The 21,282-nt window shown below is 54.3% G+C and overlaps 2 protein-coding genes across 3 annotated transcripts; one reads left to right on the top strand and one right to left on the bottom strand.

The window, feature by feature from the left end:
• NHERF4 (NHERF family PDZ scaffold protein 4) lies at nucleotides 1-10,822 on the top strand. 2 transcript variants are annotated; one of them, XM_084611691.1, is made up of 11 exons: nucleotides 1-69; nucleotides 1,782-1,809; nucleotides 2,608-2,672; nucleotides 3,852-4,063; nucleotides 4,662-4,848; nucleotides 5,005-5,141; nucleotides 5,839-6,043; nucleotides 6,426-6,622; nucleotides 6,887-7,090; nucleotides 7,966-8,064; nucleotides 9,858-10,822. In XM_084611691.1, exons 1-11 carry the CDS (start codon nucleotides 54-56, stop codon nucleotides 9,900-9,902), a joined length of 1,395 nt encoding a protein of 464 aa, XP_084467817.1. In that variant the 5' UTR covers nucleotides 1-53; the 3' UTR covers nucleotides 9,903-10,822. The 2 variants fall into 2 exon arrangements, with proteins under 2 accessions (XP_084467817.1, XP_084467818.1); XM_084611692.1 differs by lacking the exon at nucleotides 7,966-8,064.
• On the bottom strand, nucleotides 10,193-17,822 carry DRC12 (dynein regulatory complex subunit 12 homolog). Its single transcript, XM_084611693.1, has 6 exons — nucleotides 17,701-17,822; nucleotides 16,511-16,591; nucleotides 15,412-15,477; nucleotides 14,003-14,122; nucleotides 11,654-11,784; nucleotides 10,193-11,314 (listed from the first exon to the last, which is right to left on the bottom strand). Exons 2-6 carry the CDS (start codon nucleotides 16,575-16,577, stop codon nucleotides 11,186-11,188), a joined length of 513 nt encoding a protein of 170 aa, XP_084467819.1. The 5' UTR covers nucleotides 16,578-16,591; nucleotides 17,701-17,822; the 3' UTR covers nucleotides 10,193-11,185.
• Nucleotides 17,823-21,282: the final 3,460 nt, after the last annotated feature.

Below are 21,282 nucleotides of genomic sequence, written 5' to 3'. Positions count from 1 at the left end.
GACACCAGCTTCACCCGCCACTTCACGCTGTACCTTGCACCTTCGCCACAGCCATGAAGGAAAAGCAAAGTAAGTAGCTGAGGCTTATGGCGTGGGTGGGAAGCAGCTGGGGGGAAAGGGGGTTGATTCTGAGGAACCTACCCCACACACGTAACCAAGGGCCCGTGGCTTTCTTTACTCTCCAGGTGCTGGGGGTGGGATTGGGTGGCTGCAGGAGTTCTTGGGCGGGGGAAAGGGTCCTGATGACATCCGAAGAGACAGACAACCCTTCATTTGGGAGTTCTAGGCAGCCCCCCAGTTCCATGGGATTGTGGGTTCTCTAGGGCTGGCTTTCTGTGTGGCTTATATTTTGGGGGCCAAGGGCATTATCCCTGACAAGTTACTCTCTGCCCTTTCCCTAAGCACCATTGCCCTCTCGTCCTGCCTCCCTAAAAGCCCAGTCCTGACCCTGAGGACAGTGTGTCCCTGGCTGTGAGCACTGCAGCTCAGGCCTTGTCTCGTACCTCCCTCGCTCTCCATGGCCAGGTTTCTGCAGCAGCAGGCCAGGTTGGGCTGGGTACTAAGTACCCAGTTAAGTGGAGGTGAAGGCTGTGAGGTTCACTCTCCTGCTCAGAAACGCAGAGGTACGTGCCACTGGCGAGAACGGGTCTGGACTGCACCCCCAGAGCTGCCTCCCTGCTGGCTGGATGCCCTGCACTGAGCCTCAGTTAGCCAGAGAGTGGTGGCACCATGCCAGCTATTTCTTGGGGCAGGATCGGGGGGGTCAAATTCCATCCCCTGCCAGCCCCTCCACCCGCAGAGGCCCCAGGTCTCCTTCCGTATCCCCGCTCTCTTACCCACACAACGCATGATCCAGGGCTGCCAGAAGTCATGTTCTTGGCATTCCCCTCTGCTGTGCCATACGGGCACAGGGGAGTAATATTTGATGCTACAGCAGAAGGCAGTACAGCACCCCCTGCCCCTCTCTCTGGACAGTCTGAGTGGAGGGGTGGCCCGGTCAAATTTCAGTGGCGTTAGGCCCTTGCAGCGGGAGCAATACTGATTTAGCAGAGAGGAATGCTGCTTAACCCCCTCTTCCCCACTGGCTCCAGGGCCTATGCAACTTTGAGCAAATGCACAAACCTTGCAGGGGGTGGGAGGGAAGTGTTCACACATGCCCCTGACTCCTTCCCCCTCCCCCCGTAGGCACACACAGTTGGCTCCACAGCAGAGAGCTGGGGCTCAGGAGGCTGTGGTCCTCCAAAATGCATCTGATTCACTGATCCCAACTTGGGTCTCCAGCTGCCTCTCCCCCCCTCTCACCTGGTTGAGGGTGGAGGTGGATGGACCAAAGCTGTGTTGTGCTGAGTGTGCTTGTACACAAGTGCATCTCCAGGGCAACCCCCTCACGTGGGCAAGAAGTAGGCCCTACGGTGCGCAAGGACAAGGCTCCCTCCCCTCCTGACAAACCCAGGAACTGCCATCCACCTGGAATGTTCACTGGGTCCCGCCTGTAGGAAAGGAGGCCCCTGAGCTGTGTTTGTGCCCATCTAGTCTGGGCTCTGCTTACAGCTCCTGGAAGGGGACCAGCCACAAGAGGCTGGGTCGGTGTCCCTGTGGGGGGCCCTGCCTCGGTGAGCGCATGGCAGTGCTTTGGGGCATGTGCTGGGGCAGGGTCTGCTAGCCCCAGGCAGGGGGTGGGCATGTGAATGCAGCCCAGGTGAGGTGATTTGTGCGCCTGCACAATGCAATGTCAGGGCTACTAGAGAGATGGTCTGACCTCAGAGCCTTTTCTTTCGCAGGGCTTGAGGATACCAAGGAGTTAACCCTGTAAGTGCTGAGCTACTCCTGTATACTTGGGTTTTGCTGGTCTCCTTAGGGTGCCTTCCTGGTCCCATGCCAATTGCTTCCTATGCCTGTGTGTGGGAGTGTGACAAATCCATGGGCATGTGGGACTTCACAGTTCTTGTGGGCTCTTGGGAACTTCTCGGGCACAGTGGGGACCCCCCCCTTGCTCCAAAATCTCAGGCTAAAGGAGAATCTCCCTTAGCTGTTAGCAGTATGGGGGCCATGAGACACAGCTGAGCAGTTCAGATTCAGAGGGAAGTGGTGTCCAGACATGCCAGACACCCATTGCAGTAGGAAGATAGTGCTTCCCATGCAGGACTGGACTCCTGGTCTGCTTCCTCTGGCTGTAGCCAATATTTGATGCTACAGGGAAAGGCGGTACAGCACCTGGCTCGTTGTGCCATGCTGTATGGCAGGGGTGTGAGGAGATTCCTTCCTGACCCCTGACATGATCATCTCATACCCTTAGCTTCCCACGGCCTTGCCCTCCAGTGTCCCATTCAGGTCCCTTTCCCTCCCCTCCATTTCTATATGAACACTGGAGCCTGTGGGCAAGATTCTCCCAAGGAAGGAGACAGCAAATACAGCCCCCTTCTGCCTGCCCCCCCTAACATTTTTGGGCTCCCAACAGGATAGGGCTGGGATTCCCTGCAGCAGGTGCCCAGGCCAGCTGCAGCCCATGTGGCTGGGGTGCGATGTCACGGCACACCGAGCTGGAGTGGGCTGCTGTAGATTGACGTCTCTTATCTATTGTTGTAGATTCTTCTCTTATTGTTTCAGGAAATTTGAATTCAACCCCAAAGACGGGATTGATAACCCAGCCCTATCACTGGCAGAGGACTCCGGTAAGCGGCAGCCCTGGGCTTGCAAACTGACTTAGAAGAAACTAGGCTCAGCAGCATCCCTCCGCCCCTCCAAGGCCAGGCTGGGTGCTGTGTTTGTGTGAGGAGTAGGGTGGGGCGGGGGGGGGCAGACATGACCTGTAGAGTGAGACCACCCACCAGCATGTGATCTTGCATAAGTGACTAAAACTGTTCATAACTGATGCTTCTTGGGCACTTCAATTCCGTGTAGAAGGAGAAGGCCCCCGTCCTGAGCCCTCGTGTCTGAGAGAGCTGCCAACAGCCCCTTCCCTCCCCCCACCTCCCGACTTGGATTGGAGACCCTTGCCTGCACTGCACCCACGCCCCTCTGTAACGGGGGGCAGAGGCCTGGACGGAGGCCAGCCTGCATGCAGTCTCTTTGCTGCTGTCTTTTTGTTGGGGGAGAGGTTCAGTGAGTCTCTTCTTTGCTTCTGGCAAAACCAAACCGAGGGAGACCTGACCCCAATAACCCTCCCCCCATGTACAGAAGGATGAGGTGAAACCAGACAGGGGAAAAGTCCCTGCTGGGAGGCAATCACATGCAAGTGCAGCGGGATGCGCATTCCCATGCAGGGAGGCGCACAGGCGCATGTGGGTGCATATGCACCCACAGTGTGACACGAATAGGTACGTGCACAGACACATGACACCCGTATGTGTCTGCATGTACACAGCAACCCAGGCAGGTGCATAAGCACAGGTGGACATGTGTGTGTGCACACGGACGTGTCCTGAGTACAGATGAGCCCAGGCACACTGGGACTTCGGGATGCATCCGGGCAGGTGCACAGCCAAAAGTGGACTCTATCCATATGGTATGAATATGCAGAAGTGCCTGGGACAGATGCACAAAGACACAGGCCGGTACACACACAGGCACGTGAGCATCCAGCTGGTACAAGACTGAGCAGGCCTGGCAATGAGATGGTGCACAGACTAGAATCCCACCTGGCCAGGAGGAGGCAGAATCCTGCCTCTCTGTAGCAAACCTGAATGACTGAGGCTCCCCAGAGGGTGTGGTGCATGGCGGGGGGGGAGGTTACCCCAGTTCATTAATATCTCTACACGCTTACTGATTCCCCACATGCTGCCTACCTATGTCCCCCTCCACAGTGGCAGCCTGGGTACCACGTGGCACTCACAGGCTCTGTTCTCCTTCAGATACAGAAGACGCAGGGAAGCCACGATTCTACCTGCTGACCAAGGGCGATGGGGAGAGCTTTGGGTTCTGCCTACGTGAGGAAGTGGGGTACAAGGGGCACATCATCCGGCAGCTTGCCTGTGGGGGGATGGCCCAGCGCAGGGGCCTGCAGGACGGGGACCGGATCCTGGAGGTGAACGGTGAATACGTGGACAACATGGAGCACTTCAGGGTAAGCCATGGGCAGGGCTGAGCACCGAGGTCTGTGACTAGCACCATCAGCTCAGCCTGGTTAACGGGGGATGAACTGTCATGCGGCACTGGCTGCCCCACACTGTACCCTTCTGATTGTCCATGGTAGGAGCCAGCAGAGACCTGGCATGGGCCTGAGCCATAACATCTGGCTCCAAAACCAAACTCCCCTGGAGCTCCAGTGTATTGGGATCTGGGCTTTGGTTCAAGTCAGTGTCCCATGGGCGGTTGGGTGGCTCCCGTGAAATGAGTTTGCTGGGCCTCAGCTCAATTCCTAACGTCCACAGCCCAGCAACAACCACTCCACCTGGCCCCTTGCCAGCAGCATTAGCCCAAAGCATGAGCAGGCCATGACTGCAGAGCCCCCTTCTCTGTCCGAGCAGGGGCGAGTCACATGGCAGGGCAGGGTTGGGAAGCTTGCTCTGCTGCAGCCCAGGTTCTCCCTGTCCTGTGGCCAAACAGAGGACTAGAGTCTCCAAGACTGTCAATTTAGTACCTTCTGCCAGCACGACATCCCTCCCAAACCCTGTGTCTGGAGCCCCCTGGCCCTGGGCCCATATGCCTGGATTCTTTTGCAGGTGGCGCAGAAGATCAAGGCCAGTGGTAACCAGGTCGCTGTCGCAGTCCTGGATGGTAATGCCTACGAAGTTGCAAAAGCCCTTGACAAGAACCTGGCAGAGCTGCTGCCGGGCCACACCAGGCCGCGGCTCTGCCATGTCGTGAAGGACAAAAGTGGCTTTGGCTTCAGGGCTTCAGCTCCAGAAGGTAAAAGAAAACATCAAAACCCTGCCAGTGCTTCCTGTGTGTATATTCCTCTACCTGCTTCCCCACGGCAGGGCCAGCCGGGCCTCCCGGCGCGGGGCGCTTCCCCATGGTGGCTGGGCTTGCCAGCACTATCCCTTTGTTCTACTCTCCATGCAGGTGTGAAGGGCACGTTCCGGCTGTCCGTGACGAGCAACGGCCCAGCAGATAAAGCGGGTGTCCCCTCTGACTCCTGGCTGCTTGAGCTGAATGGGGCCAGTGTGAGGAACTACACTTATGCACTGCTCACCAGGAAGGTACATGCCCAGGCCTAGCGTCCCACTGCCAGGCTGTTCCCCAGGGTGGGGGGCCACCAGGTCGCAGATTGGCCCGAATCTCCCCTCAGGTCCTTGGAACATGTCTGTCAGACACTTGCTGCCTTTTGCCTTACTAGATCCCATTTCCTTCCCTCCCACCCACTCATCACTGAACACCTCTCTGCCCTGCATCAGGCCCCCTTCGTCTGCCTATCCGCTCCCACTCACCATTCCTCAGTCACTGTCCCTCTGTCCTTCCTTCACCTCTCTGTCCTCCTGTCCCCACTTTCCCTCTTCATCTGCCTGTCCCTCCCCCACAGCCTTCATCCTCTTCTCTCCCCCTGTCCCCCTCACAATCACGCCTCATGTAAGGCTGGCAGCGTCTGTCTGTCCAAAGTCACAGATCCGGTCACCTTCTGGCCCCACACTCAGCAGATGGTAGTGGACAGTTCCCTGGGGACACAGGGCCCTTCACCCTGGAGATGCCCCACCAGGTCAATGCCCAGTTCTCTCCACACTCCATGTTCTGAGTTCTGATGCGTGTGGTGAAGGCACGATGCCTATGACTGTCCATCCCTGCCCCGGTCTCCAGGCTATTCCATGGCCTATGCCCTGCGGGAGGGTGTCAGGGGGCCCGGTGCTGATTCTAACCAGGCCCACGTGGCTCTCTGTGCGCATGTGTTTCTTTCGGAGCCAGCTCAAGCAGAGTGGCAGCAAAGTGACCCTGCTGGTGATAGATGCCAAGTCGGAGGAGTTCTACCGGCTGCAGGGTGTCAGGGTCATAGCTGCCATGGCCGATGCTGCCACGCTGCCCTTCAAGGCCAGGAAACTGCACATGGTGAAAGGTCCAGATGGCTACGGGTTCCTGCTGAAGGAAGAGAGGGGCAGCTCAGGGAGGATGGGTAAGTCGGCCCGGGATGGGGAGCTAGGGCTATCGGTGCGTATCGTAGAGGTAGAGGCCTGAGCACAGGTCTGGGAGCCCAGAGCTAATGAGTTCTGTTCCTGATGCTGACCCTGACTTCTTAGGGACTTGCCCAAGGTCACCCATCTGCCTCAGTTTACCCATCTGTAAAAGGGGGATATTGTCCCTAATCGCTGCCTGGCGATGAGGATCAATGCATTAGCTGGACGGGACCAGCCCCACTGTATGGACCCTGTCAGTAAAGAAATTTTAACTTCTCTCTCTCATACTCACAATTTTCCTTTTCTCTCCTCTCCATCTTTCTTTTTTCTTCCTCTCTCTCTCTCTCTCTCTCTCTCTGGGTCCATCCCCCACACATGCAGGCCAGTTCCTGTGTGAGATGGATACCGGGCTGCCAGCCGACAGGGCAGGGATGAGGGATGGAGACCGGCTCCTGGCCGTGAATGGTGAGGGCGTGGAGGGGCTGTGCCACCAGGAGGTGGTGGACATGATCCGCGCTAGCGGCAACCAGGTGACGTTGCTGGTGATTGATCCGGATGGAGACAAATTCTACAGCTTGGTACGTCCCAGCAGGATCGCGGCACAGTGTGAGGGCTGGTGGGCAGCAGGGAGAGATGCCAACCCTACCCTCTTTGGGGGCAGCAGCCCCACAGGAATTCCTCCCTGGGCACCCTCTGCCATTCAGTGCTGGGTCACTATAGGCCCATGGCCATGTGGGATACCGAGATAGAGGCCTTGGCAAAGCTGACTTCCCGCCTCAGGGATGCTCTCCTCTGGCTCAGGGCCTCAGGAGCTGTGAGCCTCAGGCTGCTTGGTTTTCCAGATGGGGCTGTCCCCGCTACTGTTCTGTGAAGATGGGCACCCTTCATCGGGCACTCACATGGCCTCAGGATGTCATCCCAGCATGCCTCAGCGAAACGGCACACCCATTGGCACGCCCCGCCTCTGCCACCTGGACATGGGGCCGGAAGGGTACGGATTCCAGCTGCAGACCATCACCGACAAGCCGGGGGTCTTTATCACACAGGTAACTCCCCTTGATGCTCCTCACCTCAGTGCCAAGGGTGGGCCAAACAATCTCGGTCAGACTCCGACACACACACATGGAGCCTGAGCTAGAGGCTCCAGATGGCACTGTACTCTGGCATGGGTAGCTCACAGGACTCAGACTCCCTGCCCAGCACCCCTCTCCCCCAAGGCAGAGACTGGGCAGGGAACAGGCCTCTCTGTGTCCCTGGCTGTCCATGCCTGGCATCCTGAGCTGCCTCGCCAACACTGATTTCATTTCCAGCTGGAGGCAATGTTTGGTGGAGGTGAGGGGTGGGGAGTCAGGACACCTGGGTTCTCTTCCCAGTTCTGGGAGGGGAATGGAGTCAGGAGTTATAGCAGAGCTGGAGACTGGGAGCCAGGACTCCTGGGTTCTCTTCCTAGCTCTGGGAAGGGAGTAGTTACAGCAGGGGGCTGGGAACCAGGACTCCTGGCTTCTAGTCCCATTGCATTCACTAACTCGCCCATATGGCCGTGTGTAAAGTGCTGTGGGATTCTCAGCTGGGTGGCACTGGGCAGAATCACCTAGTACGGATATTAGAAGGGTTAGCTGGAAAAGTGGGGCCACCCAGAGCCCGGGGCTGCAGTACAGCTTGCCTGCCCTGGACAATAGGCATAGGAGGCCCTGAATAGACAACACCCCATGCTGGTGGTTGTACAATGCTGAGGCAGCCCGCCTGCCATATTCCAAGGCAGGGAGAACCAGTGACTCCCTCTGCCTCACCCACGGAGCATGGTCAGCATCAAGGGTCTCTGCCCCAGCTCTGTGGCCTGCCCATTGGATTGCACGTCTGAGAAGTTGGAGGGGCAGTGAAGGCTGAGTATTTCCTGAGCGGCATGGCTGCTGTCTCCCAGGTGGCCAGGGGCAGCGTCGGGAAGGGAGCAGGCCTGAAGGAGGGGGACGTGGTGATTGAGGTCAACGGGAGCAACGTGGAGCAGGAGAGCTACAAAGAGGTGCTGGGGAGGATAGAGGAGAGTAGCCAACAGCTGACGTTGCTGGGGGTGGAGCAGGAGGTGCTTAGGAGCTACAGGGAGATGGGCCTCGCTATCACGGCTGTTGTGCCAGAGGGCTGAGATGCTGCTGCTAGGGCCGAGGCCCTGTTGAGTTCTAGGCAGGTGAATGTGAATAAGGCTGGCCTTGCTCCTGCCTTCTACGTATTGCCCCAGGCTCCACATCGCCCTGCCAGTGCATTCACCTGGGGTCAAGACTCCACAGAGAAGCCAGAGCAGGAGGAGTCGTATTAGCCTAGGCAGGCCCAAGAGCCAGGCCAGAATGGTTTGCTGTGGGGTTTGGTCTCAAGCAGTGGGGCTCCCTCCCCTGCCTGCCGGGAGATGATTCCAGGGGTGTTCCTGCCTAATGTTCCACTTTCCTTTCCTTAGGGCTTCCCTGCCCTGGGGCCTGTAGCCAGTGACAGAGCTGGAGTGCCACAAATGGCCCTGCACTGGTGTGACTCATGTCTGCACCAGCTACACCCAGGGCTAAAACCTCAGTGCAGATAAGGCCTCTGTCACTTCTCTGGGCCTGGGGCTCGCTAACTCTTCTCCCTGCAAGGCGTTTGTGCCCTTCCCATGGCAGGAGCTCTCAACAGCCGAGCTCTTCCCTCCGCACCTGGGATGGTTTTTCATTGCTTGCTCCTCTCTGGCCTCCCTCCAGCTCATCAGTGACTCGTTAGTCAGAACAAATGCAACAGGCCAGACTCTGCTCTGTTGCCTGGCTGTAACTGCCTAAAAGCTAGTTTTCAGAGGAGCAGCCGTGTTTAGTCTGTATTCGCAAAAAGAAAAGGAGGACTTGTGGCACCTTAGAGACTAACCAATTTATTTGAGCATGAGCTTTCGTGAGCTACAGCTCACTTCATCGGATGCATGCCGTGGAAACTGCAGCAGGCTTTATTTATACACAGAGAATATGAAAAAATACCTCCTCCCACCCCACTGTCCTGCTGGTAATAGCTTATCTAAAGTGACACTTTAGATAAGCTATTACCAGCAGGACAGTGGGGTGGGAGGAGGTATTTTTTCATATTCTCTGTGTATAAATAAAGCCTGCTGCAGTTTCCACGGCATGCATCCGATGAAGTGAGCTGTAGCTCACGAAAGCTCATGCTCAAATAAATTGGTTAGTCTCTAAGGTGCCACAAGTCCTCCTTTTCTTTTTGCGTGTTTAGTCTGTATTCACAAAAAGAAAAGGAGGACTTGTGGCACCTTAGAGACTAACCAATTTATTTGAGCATAAGCTTTCGTGAGCTACAGCTCACTTCATCGGATGCATTCAGTGTTAGTGTAGTTACTCCAACTTACACCATTGTAAATGGGAGCAGAACCCAGGCCAGGAACACCAAGTGAATTTGCTCCTAGCCCCTGGAGTAAATCTAGAGTCACTCCATTATCTTCAGTTGCTCTGGATTTACATGGTTATTAGATTGAGATCAGAGTCCCTGTCTTGCTATCTGGCCCCCAAGTCACATGCGGGGCATATCTGGATGGGGGGAATCCCAGGGGTGACAGAGAAGTAACCAAACTGTATTTGACCCACCCCTGCAAACTGAGATGCTGCAGGTGAGAACAAAGTGGGAGAAGCCTCTGTGCAGGTGGTGCTATGATTCTAAGAACCTCTTCCCTGTACCACATGTCACCTGGAACCCTGATCTCTGCTGCTTCCCCTGTCTCCCTTTGGACAGCCCCTATGCTCAGGGTCTCCAGAAGGGCCATGTAAGTGACTGGTACTGACCCTTCTCCGTTCCACGCAGGAGCCACGGTGTGAGGACTGGAAGGGAAGGAGCCAGTCATTCTAGCCACTCTGTGCTGGACCTGTGGGCTCAGCGCAATCCCAGCTCTGGAGCGGCTACAAACCATGGCCTAGACCAACCCTGGACATGCAATTTTGCACGCACAATAACTTGCACTTTGATTCTTCCCTTGATTTTATTTTCTGGTGAGCTGCTACACCAATCAGCTGATCTTGGGACTTTAAAGCTGCCACTTCTCCTGTGATTGGTCTCAGAGATTAAGGGCTGGCCCAGTGTGGGAGCACGGACCAGAACAGGTGCGGTCAGTGAAATAAGGAGGTTCAGGGGCCTGCACCTAAGGGAAACCAATCACCCACCTGGCTTTTTATTAACAGACACAGTGGCACCATGTGTAACGGAAGGACAATCTTGTCTCTTCACCCCTTTTGCTGATAGCACTGGCTCTGCCAAGGAGCTGTACCTGGGGGTGCTGCAACAAAGCATGGAGGTTTGGAGATAGTAAAGTTGCTGCATTGGGTCCTAATTGTGGCTTTTACAAGTTAACCTCCCCAGCTGCACAGTTTGGAGAGACGCTGAGGTTAGGGGCAGTAAAACCCTGCCTCCTGAGAGGTTGTGGCACATGGGCTTGGGAGGAAGGGGTGCAATGGACCGGGCTCTCTGTTAAGAATCAAGAATTATCTGGGGCAGGAATGGCAGGGGGGGTCAGCAGTTGCATGGCATGCAGGGGGCAGGGCCCCAAACAGTTACTCCCTTTTCCTGGCGCCTGACCCCCATGGTGTAAGTTCCCAGCTAGCTGAGGATCTGGCCCCTTGTATTGTGCCATGCATAGACCCCCCCTCCCCGCAACCTCCCTTCTGCAAGCCCCACCCCGCAGCTGCCGTCCATCCCTCCTGCTGTACAGGAGCTGGCTCCCACTTCCTCCTCTTATTCTCATTTTACACAATTAAAACAATTTTAAAAAATTACCGAAGCTGGTCTGAGAAGCAGTGAACCTGGTGGGACTCTCTGGGAAGGAGCAGGATGGGGAGGGAGAGCGGGAAGGGCTGTTCTCAGCAGAGAAGCCAAGGACCAAAGGGGGCATGGAGACTGAACTGTTCTCTCACTGCTAGCTGGGGGGCCCCAGGCCAAGGTGAGCTGGGCCTGGTGTTGAGAGAGCTGCCCTGGGGAAAGAGGACACCAGTCTCCAGGGCTATTGATACAGGTCCTTCCCACAGTTAGGAGAATACCTGCTAGCCCTGCAAGGCAACCCATCACAGCTGCCACTGCTGGGGGGTTAGTGCTTGGGTGGGGTGTCCACACGGCCCTTTTCCCCAGCATAAACCAGGGCCCTAGATCTCCAGGGGATTGAGCCCGAACTCTCGCAGTCTCTCCTTGTGCTCCATGTGCATGGCCGTGGCTTCCTTCTCCCAGCAGCCCTGGGCGGCTGCCAGCTTGGAAAGGACTCTGTCTAGGCTGCCCTGGAGGGAGAGAGCAGAGAAGTAACAGGTGACGAACAGCCGCTAAGGGGGGGCCTCCTCTGGATCAGGCTGTTGGGGGCCTAGTGGGGAGGCTCTGGAACTGGGTGCCTAGATGCTGCAGTGGGGGCACCCTGGGAACACACAGAGTAGATACCAGCAGGTAGCCACTCTTCGCTCTGTGTCTCTGGTTAATTGGAGATAGGACCCCCAGCTTTGTGGAGCAGGGCTGGCAGGTTCCTCTAAGAAGAGGAAGATTCTTCCAGCCCACCCCATGGCCTGCTCCGACAGGGCTCGCCCACCCCACAGGCATGGCGCCAGACCCCTGACACAGCAACTTACGTGCAGGATCTTTTCATACTCTGTCTCCATGGCATCGATTTTGCCCTGCAGCTCTGTGATGGTCCGGTCCTTCTCCCCCAGCACCTGCTCTCTCTCCGCCCGGGCCTGCTGGATAGCCTCACGGCAAGTTGCTGCCAGAGAGGAACACCAGGGAGTGAGAGGAGGAGGGCAGTGGAGTAGGAATGTTGAATAGCTGCAGGGGATGGCAAGTTGCTGCCAGAGAGGAACACCAGGGAGTGAGAGGAGGAGGGCAGTGGAGTGGGAATGTTGAATAGCTGCAGGGGATGGCAGGCAGCAGAGCCCAGCACCGGGGCCTGGGTAGGAGGTGGAGAATCAGGACTGGCCTCACCTTGAGGGCAGAGGAGCAGGTAAATGCACCACAGCGATTATGTCAATGACAAAGTGCCCTCTGCACCGGGCACAGGATGCTGGGTATCAGCATCAAATTCTTTGCAATGTATGGAGAGAGGCCATCCCTTAAACAGCACCAGAACCAGCCAAGGGGTGAGGAGTTCACCCACGTGGGGTTCAGCAGCATTGAGACCAGAGCACACCTTGGGAAGGGGTTGAGAGGCTTTTCCCAAAAGGGGAGGGGAAGCGGCATGAAACAGTTTTGGGCAGGGAGGAGGGGGGGAGTTCCAACCCCCAGGAACCACACCACCAAAAGCTTCATTGCTATCTGACTGCAGCAGAAGGTGCTTGAGCAGAGAGCCCAGCGGGGAAGGTGGATTCTGCATGCGGGATTTCCCTATGGCTGCTGCATGAGGCGGAGCAGAATCCCCTCGCTCTCCTAGCGCTGCAGGGGCTGTGAGGGGTTGGGGAGGAAGAGATCTTGTCACAGTGGTGTTGACGGAGAGTGCAGGGCTGAGAGGCGCCCAGACTACAAGATCAAAGATGGGATCCCACTTGTTTAGCGTTCCCTTTGGATGGAAGAGGTCCCAGCCTGGATTCCAAGGGCCCCACTAAGCCTACAGGGGAAATGCTGCTGGTCCCAGAGAGAAGCACATTCCCAGAATTGCCATTCAGCAGGTGACAATGTGTCTCAGAAATTCCCTGCTGGCCAGCACGCACATCCCCGCTTCCTGGAGGGCAGAAACATGGCCATGAACTGCCCCACCGGCCTGGGTCACCTCCCTCCATCCCAGAGTGTCAGGCTGTCCTACCGAGCTGCTCCTGGAGCTGCTTCGTCTCGGTCTCCAGTTGCTGTATGCGGGTCTCTGTCTACCGCTGGAGCTCCTGGTACTGCCGGATCATCTCTGAGTGGCCAGGAGCACAAGGGTGGGGAGAGGAAGGTGCCAAACATGGTGACTCTTTGAGAGATACAAAAATGCAACCCAGCGGGCACACTCCCCTCCTGTCTGTCATAGGCTCTTCTCGGAGCCCATCGCTATCTCCCTTCTGTAATGTTTCGATCCTCACCCTGGGAGGCAGGGCAGGGCTATTACCCCATTTTGGGGGTGGGGAACCGAGGCACAGAGAGACTAAGGGACAGGCCCACGGTCGCACAGGTGGGCTGTGGCAAAGCAGGGGACTGAACCCAGGTCTCAGGTTATCCACTGAACCATCTGTCCCTCCCTGCCCTGCCCTGCAGAGGGTCTCCGTGTGGGAGACCCCTCCCACCAGCACTAAAGGGCAGGAGGGCTGTATGGGCAGAAGAGAGCCCCAGAGGGGAATTTTGCCCATCAGCCTAGCTGCAGGGAGCCAAAGCAGCGTAGGGTTTATATACTGCTCAGACTCCACACCACTGGCTGAGCTTTACCTTCAAGAAAAGGCCCTGGCAGGGGTTAGAGCTGTTGAAGAGGGAAGCGTTTGCTAATGGGAAAGGCCAGTGGAGGCCTTCCACATGAGGGGAGCCCAGATTCCAGACCTCGGGACAAAGGTTAAGGCTCTTGAGTCCACAGCTGGGGGCACATCTGCCCCCGGCTCACAGGGTGCGTACGGCCCAATAGAACCAGGGAGGTGCTGCTCTGTGGGGATGGGTGGAGTGGGATGTGAGGAGCCTCCAAGGGACAATGCAGCTCCACGTAGGGAGGGCTATGAGGGAGCAATGGCAGTGTGTCCACAAGCCCAGTTGTGTTCCATTCCTCTGGGACAATTGAGGGGCATCCACTGGTCTGGAGGGAATGGAGCACATGGCCTTTGACTGCAGCTGCCTCTGCCTGCCTAGGAGGAACGTTAGGGGTTCAGGCAGCCCTCAAGCTTCGGCCAGTAGCCAGCTGCAGCCGCCCGCTATCATCTCCCAGCCACTTCCCCACCAGGCGGTGCTGAAGAAGCATGGAGGGGTTCCCTCTTAAAGCAGCAGGATGCCACACCCCACAAGCATTAGGCAACAGAGCCCCAGCCCCTCACCTTCGTAAATGTCTTTCTTGTCGTCCCGTGACATCTCCAGCTCCCGCTCCCGCTCCAGCTGCCTCTGCTTGAGTCCTTCACTGTCAGCCTTCACCTGCCTGGCCACGTCCCTCCGGAGGGCTGCCGGGCACGGAGATGCATAGCTCAACAGAGAGGCTGGAACCTACTCCCCTCCCCTGACGTGCTGCCCCCAGGCGGGTACCCGGCAACGTTGCCCCTGGAGTCTGTGAATTTGGGGAAGGGACACACCTACACACTTCCATGTGAGAGCAGGAGTACAACGGGCCACAATACCTGGCACTTCTCTACCATCTTCTATGCCTCGTGCTCAGGGGGCCGCTGCTAACGGTCATGAACTGAACTTCACAGCACTTGCATTGGAGCCCTCTGGAGCTGCCTGGGATGGTGGTGATTCAGTGCAAGGTACCAGTTGTGATCACAACGTCATGGAGAGAGGGAGGCACTGTACTGCTGGACATGCCATCTTCCGGCACTGATGGAGAACCAAGGTCCTGACCACCTGCGGTCATCAACGGGCCCGTGCACTGCTCCCAAGCACTAGGGCTCAGATCCTCAAAGGAATTTAAGCACGTAACGTTCACTGATTTCAATGGGTGTTAGGCACTTAAATACCTCCGAGGATCTGGGCCCAGGTTACTAACCCTGATTGCTTGGTCAAATTCACAGATTCGTTCATTGACTCTAAGGCCAGCAGGGCCCACTGTGATCACCACATCTGAGCTTCTGGCTAGATGGGCCATACAACTTCCCTGTATTAATGCCCGTTTTAAACTGGAGCACATCAAGACTGGGTGTTTTTCTAAAATTCTGGTGAATGAAAAGCAGCCACCGCAACCCTTGGTAAGTTGTTCCCACGGTTAATTACCCTTGGCCAAGTACGTGCTGCTTCCCTGAAGTTCTCCCTTGCAGTTTCAATAGCAATGGGATTTTTTTTTCACTTCCTGTCCTGAGCTGTTGCACAGCATCACTGCACCTCATGAAACAGCGGCTGGGTTCCACCCCAGGGGTGGCTGCATTCCAGGGGTGCGGGAGGGACTCCTAGGCATAACCTATAAAACAGTTTGGAAGGCCTTCAAGTTGAAACGGGCTGGAGAGATATAAACCAATGGGCCTGACTCTGTTCTCACGTACAATGGCAGAACTCACTGACCTCGCTGGAGTTATTGCTGATTTACATTGGTGTAACTGAAAGCAGTACTGAGCTCATTACTATGAAAGCAGACGCTTCTGCAGGGGGATAGTGATTGATCCCATATGGGAAACTTGGTGGCTCCCAGCAGCTGTCTCCCCTCTGAAGGGAGAAAACTCCCCTCAGTCCTATCCTCCACCTGTTACCAGTCCCTGGTGTAGCAGGACACATGTCCTGAGGAAAGAGATGAGGCTTTTACCCAGGTGCTCTTTCAGGATGTCGACCTCCAGGGCTGCTTTCCTGTATTTCTCCTCCACTTCATTTTCTGCAGCAAGCGAGCAAAAGAGAGAATGTTATTGCTGATCTATGCAGAGGATGAGATAAGCTCCAGGTAAGCATGGCCATGCATGGGATTGGAATTCTGGCTCCTCACCCACCCTGCAGCTGGATTTTCAAGGGCTCAGTAACAACAAACAGGGCCAGATTTTCTAAAGATCTCCACTACCATTTAGGCATCTAAATAAGGGCCAGATTTTTGACAGAGCTCAGCCCCCAGTGACTCCTGCTATGATGCTTAGGTCCAGATTCTCAAAACGTCGAGAGCCTGACCTGCACCCTGCAGGAGGGTGCTCTTTGGACAATCTGGCCCACAGCACTCACCTACCCTCCTGCCATGTGAAAGTGAGGAGCAGTTTTGCATTTGAATCAGACTTGCCTCAGTGTAGGAACCAGGGCCTGTGAACGATCCCCTGGGCCACCAGTTGGGAGCAAGCCAGAGCAATGCTCTAACCGTTCCTGTGTCCCTTTTGGATAGGAATGTGTCTGCGATACTCCCCTTGTGGCATGCCTGGGATTACCCAGAACATTTCCCTCGGAATCGGGGGGCTGTATTTCACGGACATTGGCTAAAGCAGGGTCTCCTGGACGTGTAAGTCCTGAGGAGCTCCCTCCAAAAATGCGTGCCTAGCAGTCTTCCAGCATCCTGTCCCTACCACACCATGCCATATGGTTCCATTTTAAAGGCCCACGGGGAGAAGTAGGGGCCTGGGAGGGCCACTCTCTTTGATTCCTAGCTTCCGCCTTGCTTGGGAGGTTATTAAACTACTTAGGAAAGGCCCTTCTGTTTCTCATCAGAATGTAGGAGCAGCTGCAACAGCGAGGGCGCAGGGGGAGAGAGGATGAAACAGCACCAGTGCTGTTGTCCCCCTGGGGACTGACACATTCCATCAACAGCGTTCCCAGCTTGAGCTTCCTGGAGCCTGCGGCAAAGCCAGCCTCTGGCCCTGGGAGTGGGAGAAATGGGGACAGAAACAGGGATGGGGGAATCTCCTGGACTGCATGGGGGCCTCCACACGCACCTGCCACATTCTTCTTTTTCTTCTGTTTCCCTCCTTTCTTCCCTTTCCCTCTGTTCCTGGGGGCCATTGTTTGCGTTTTTTCTGCAAATAGAAATTGACAAGGCCTATTAACGCCTGTGCTCTGCGGTCTTCCCCAAGGGCAGCTCAGGGCAGAACTGTCTGTGCTGGCCACTGTTGGAGCTGCGGTAGTGGGCTAGAGAAGCGATCCAATCTGGCAAGTCCTGTGCTGCTAAGATACACAAACTTAAATGTACGTTGTGCCTGGGATCCAGGCATGGTGGGACCACAGCATGCACCCTGAGCCCAGGCTGCACCTCCCAGGGCGTGGGAATGGGGGTCTAGGAACAGCTAAAAGGCTACTCAAAATAAAGGAAAAGTAACTGTCCGTTGACCATTCTGCACTGGTTAAAAGAGACAATTACAGAGCGGGTAGCTGATGTTCCTTCTGCAGTGCAACTAATCTAGCACTCAGAGCCAGGGTAGGGAACCAGTACAACAGTCCTACCGCTAGCCGCAGGAATTTGCTCCAGAGCAATTATCTCTGCATTCAGCCCCCCAGCTCATTGTATCAGTGTAATTATCCCAGCTCTCAGCCCCAGTGCACTGGCTCCAAGGCAGTTCAGTTCTCTTCCATCCCACTTTTAGGCTCTGATTCTGATCTCTCTTGTGTAAACTGAAATAACTCCACTGAAGTCAAAGGATATATTCCAGATCTACACTGCTGTGACACAGCTCGGAATCCAGCCCTTAGAGCTCAGCCCAAGCTCTGTTACACACATTCAGTTGAAAACTTTAGATTGTGCAGCTTCCACAAATGTGGCCTCCCCAGCTCCTCGCAGCCTTCACAGTGGTCTCTCTGCAGTGCTGCAGCACCCTTCAGCCGCAGATCTCAAACCACTTGCTATAAGCTGGGGCCAATGGAGACACAGACAAGGGCAGTGACTCATGTTGGGCCGCAAAGGAAATCAGTCTGGACTAAAATTAGAGTCCTGACTCCTAGACCCTGGCTCTAACCGTTAGAATCCACTCCTCCTGCTCGTCACACGCAAACACTTTTTCCATTTGCTGCCTTAAAAGCATCAGTATTTTGCTTCTATTTTTGATTTCGTAGATCTCAGTGGAGCTCCAAAGGGAAAAAGGCTTTTAAACAGTAATTTCTGCTCAAGATACAATTAACTCCCCCTGAATACCTGGAAGTGAAGAGCTTATTATTTCTTGATATGCCGCAGTTATCCAACAGGAAATGTAACCAACCCTGTGTGAGTAGCACCGGGCAAGCCTATCAGCGGTGAGGAGAACCAGTGGCTTGGTGGCTGGGAGCCTATCCTGGCAGTGCAATACAGGGGCTTTACATTGCTAGGCAGCAGGCCCATTTGCTGCTATGGTGACTAAGGGAAGCTTGGCAGAGATGGACTCCAGCAGGAGGGTTCAAGCACAATCAGGAACTGGCAGATTTGCAGCCAGGCTGCCTGTGAGCAGTCAGAGAAAATGTGTCCTTTACAGCTAGGGCGGTAAAATGGGAGAAGACATGGCAAACACAGTGTCGCACTGTGTCTCGCACACACATACACACTCATACAAACAGTCCAACAACGGCATACCGTGACATGCATCGTCACATGAATGCACAGTCATGCTCACTCAGTCTCGCTCACACACACACTTTCTACAAAAAGAAAAGGAGGACTTGTGGCACCTTAGAGACTAACCAATTTATTTGAGCATAAGCTTTCGTGAGTTACCGCTCACGTCATCGGATGCATTCAGTGGAGAATACAGTGGGGAGATTTATATACACAGAGAACATGAAACAATGGGTGTTACCATACACACTGTAACCAGAGTGATCACTGAAACACTTTTTACAGTTCAACGTGCAGCATTGGCCCACGGCTCTTGGGGCCTTTAGTGACTGCAGAAATCTCAGAGCAATATTGTGCAGCAGCAGTAATGGAATACAGCCAAATCCTCTAGACCAGAAAGGAAACAGATCTTGAAAGCCACAAAGAGGAACGGCCCTAATATCAAAGCCTAGAGGGATTTTTTATTCAAACTGATCATTCTTGTGCTAAAAGTGGTGGCATTTGCTTTAGGTCTTACACGTAAACACAGCATTGCACCCAGGAGTGGGGTTCCAAAAGAGGTGAACATGCTTTGCTTTCGGTGCAATATGGCCTTGGTCAGGTCACTTCCCCTCTCTACCTTGGTCAGGTCACTTCCCCTCTCTACTGTTTCTCCATGTGTCAAATGAGGATCAAAGTCATCTACCACCCAGGGGAAGCGTGAGGATTCATTAATGTCCATGGCACACTTAGAAGATACAAAGTTCGATGCAATCTGAGCCAGTTCTTTGGCTGGAGTAAGAGCTAGGAGTACTTATGCTGCCTGAGAGTCTGGCTGTAAGTGTATTACCCTCAATAGGTCAAAACCCAAGCCTTTACTCTGGTTTGAAATCACAGAAGTTTTGCCTGAGGTGGGGCTTCAGGACTGAGCCCCACATTTGTTAACTCTGGATGTATTACTTTTGGCAGTGTCCCCTGAGCCACAGCGTAATCACTGCCCCAGAGAATGCAGGAACACTCCATCTCTGAGCTCATTTCCTCCCACCCTCTAGGTGCCTTCCAATCTGCTTGTCTTGGTTTTACGTATAAAGGGCCTGGCTCTCCTCTCTCGTACATCGGTGTCAAGCAGAGTAACTCCATGGACGTGAATGGAGTTACAGCAGGGTAAAGCCAGGGTGAGATCAGAATTCAGGCCTTGGCTCTGTCTAACCAATGGGCCAGATCCCCAGCTGCTGTAGAACGGCCCAGCGGCGCTGATGGTTTTTCACTTGTTGAGGATCTGGCCCAATATATTCTGATCTCACACTGATTTTGTATCAGTGTAACTCCATTCACATCAGTGGAGTAATGACTGATTTACAGCGGTCTAACTGAGAAAAAAACTAGACCCTAACTATTGAATACTTGTGGCACCTTAGAGACTAACCAATTTATTTGAGCATAAGCTTTCGTGAGCTACAGAAGTAGCCTCTTCTCACCCTCCCTTTCCTAGACTGTTACCCTGAGTCTTGGCTTGTTTAGCTTTCATCATAAGCTTTCTGGGGCAAGGAACATGTATTAGTCCATGTCTCCAAAGCACCGTATAAATCCATGGCACTATATCAATAGTCAATAATACTTACAGTGGATGAATACATATATTGACAGTGTATTGAATGCTACTGTAAAGTACTGCAGCAGTTTAATAATTGTACCTAGTGCTTATGTAGTCCTTTTCAGATGTAGATCTCCAGCACTTTACAAGCATCGTGACCGCTATTTTACAAATGGGGAAACTGAGGCACGGATAAGTTAAGTGACCAAGATCACAAAGTAGGTCAGTGACAGAGCTCTACCCTCACTTTAATTCTGGTTAAATGTTAAGACCCTTATTGGAGATCTGAATGATGCCAGAGGCAGATGTGTCAGTAACACAGTCACTCAATGTCTGCAGGGTTTGGGCTCTTTGGGTTAGATCTAAAACCCATTCCAGTCCACAGGAGTCTTTTCATGGATCTGAACGGGGTTTGGATCAGGTCCATTGTGGTCGTTATGTTTTGCTCAACAAAGAGAGCCTAACCCCCACAAGTTCTGTCACTGGGAAGTGGTGGCATCATTGGGTTGCCCCTGACACCCTGTGGTGGTCACATGGGTTTGAATATTAGCCAGAATGCATGAGTATCTAAGGGGAAAAGCCTCAAGAACATGGCACTCAATTAATGTGGAAATATTTGAGTCAGTATAATCCTTAGGAAAACTCTCCCAGGTAATTAAAGCCAGGCCGGGAGTTGCCTGTTCCAGAAATAATTACCAGCCCCCAAAGGGCAATGGAATAAAGTTTGTGAGTTTCATGTTAATGTGCATTGATTTATAGGAGGTTAGCTGGCATATCCCCCCCTGCAACTGAAATGTTTGAAAGCAGTCCATTGGCCTGTTGGTACAATGCATCAGATCAAGAATGAAATGGAATCTTTACAAGGAATGAACATCCCCAGAGCAGAAGGTCAACGTGCGGTTAATGAGAATGAAGTGGTGCTTAGACGGTGAGCTGATCTTCTGGGCAGGGGGAATTTCACTTACGGCAATGAAACCGTTGTAGCTCCAGGTTTGGTGGAAGGAATTGCACAATATGTTGCTGCTGGATAAGCAGTGCACCACCACGCAATGTGTAGGCAACACCTGTGTCAATATAAGGCAATGCAGAGCATGCATGTGAAACATTACTGTGGTATAAGGCAATGGCGACACAATGTGGGCACACAACACAGTGTTGTGATATAACCGAATGGCAGGGAAGTTGTAACCTGTCCTGTAACAGGGTGGCCTGCCCCTTTAAGAACCAGGAGGGCTGCAGCCACTCAACCCTGTTCAGGTCGCACTGCCCTGCTATATGTGTGTGGGGTGTTGGTCTGAGGGGGAAAGCCTAGCAGCTGAGGCTAACTGGGGAGGAGAGTAGATAGACTGTGCCTATGGGGTTAGAAAGTCTCTAGGAGCTATCTGAGGACTGTAGCCTGCCGCAACTCTTTGTAGGAGGGGTGGGGGTAGAGCCCAGGTACCCCTAAGAGAGGCTTTTGAAGCTGAGCCCTGCTGGTAACGAAGAGGGCAGGGGGCTGGGCTAAAGAGTCCTTTGTTTTGTGCTTTTTGTTGTCTTTTGCCTAAGGACTCTGTTACCCTGGAAGGGGTTAGTCTCTCCAGAGGGGCTCTTTTGGCGCCAAGTCACCTAGAGTGGGA

This window comes from Lepidochelys olivacea (assembly GCF_965140295.1).
Source record: "Lepidochelys olivacea isolate rLepOli2 genome assembly, chromosome: 22".
NCBI lineage: Eukaryota > Metazoa > Chordata > Testudines > Cheloniidae > Lepidochelys > Lepidochelys olivacea.
This window is presented reverse-complemented; position numbering and strand designations above follow the sequence as displayed.

Excerpts from the sequence above, each read along its gene's own strand:
- NHERF4 (XM_084611691.1), top strand. Across the intron at positions 4,064-4,661 it reads ACAACATGGAGCACTTCAGG|GTGGCGCAGAAGATCAAGGC; the intron begins GTAAGCCATGGG and ends ATTCTTTTGCAG. Across the intron at positions 5,142-5,838 it reads ATGCACTGCTCACCAGGAAG|CTCAAGCAGAGTGGCAGCAA; the intron begins GTACATGCCCAG and ends TTTCGGAGCCAG.
- DRC12 (XM_084611693.1), bottom strand. The coding sequence starts at position 16,577 with ATGGCCCCCAGGAACAGAGGGAAAGGGAAGAAAGGAGGGAAACAGAAG. Across the intron at positions 14,123-15,411 it reads CATCCTGAAAGAGCACCTGG|CCCTCCGGAGGGACGTGGCC; the intron begins GTAAAAGCCTCA and ends CGTGCCCGGCAG. Across the intron at positions 11,785-14,002 it reads CAAGAAAGACATTTACGAAG|CAACTTGCCGTGAGGCTATC; the intron begins GTGAGGGGCTGG and ends CCTCTCTGGCAG.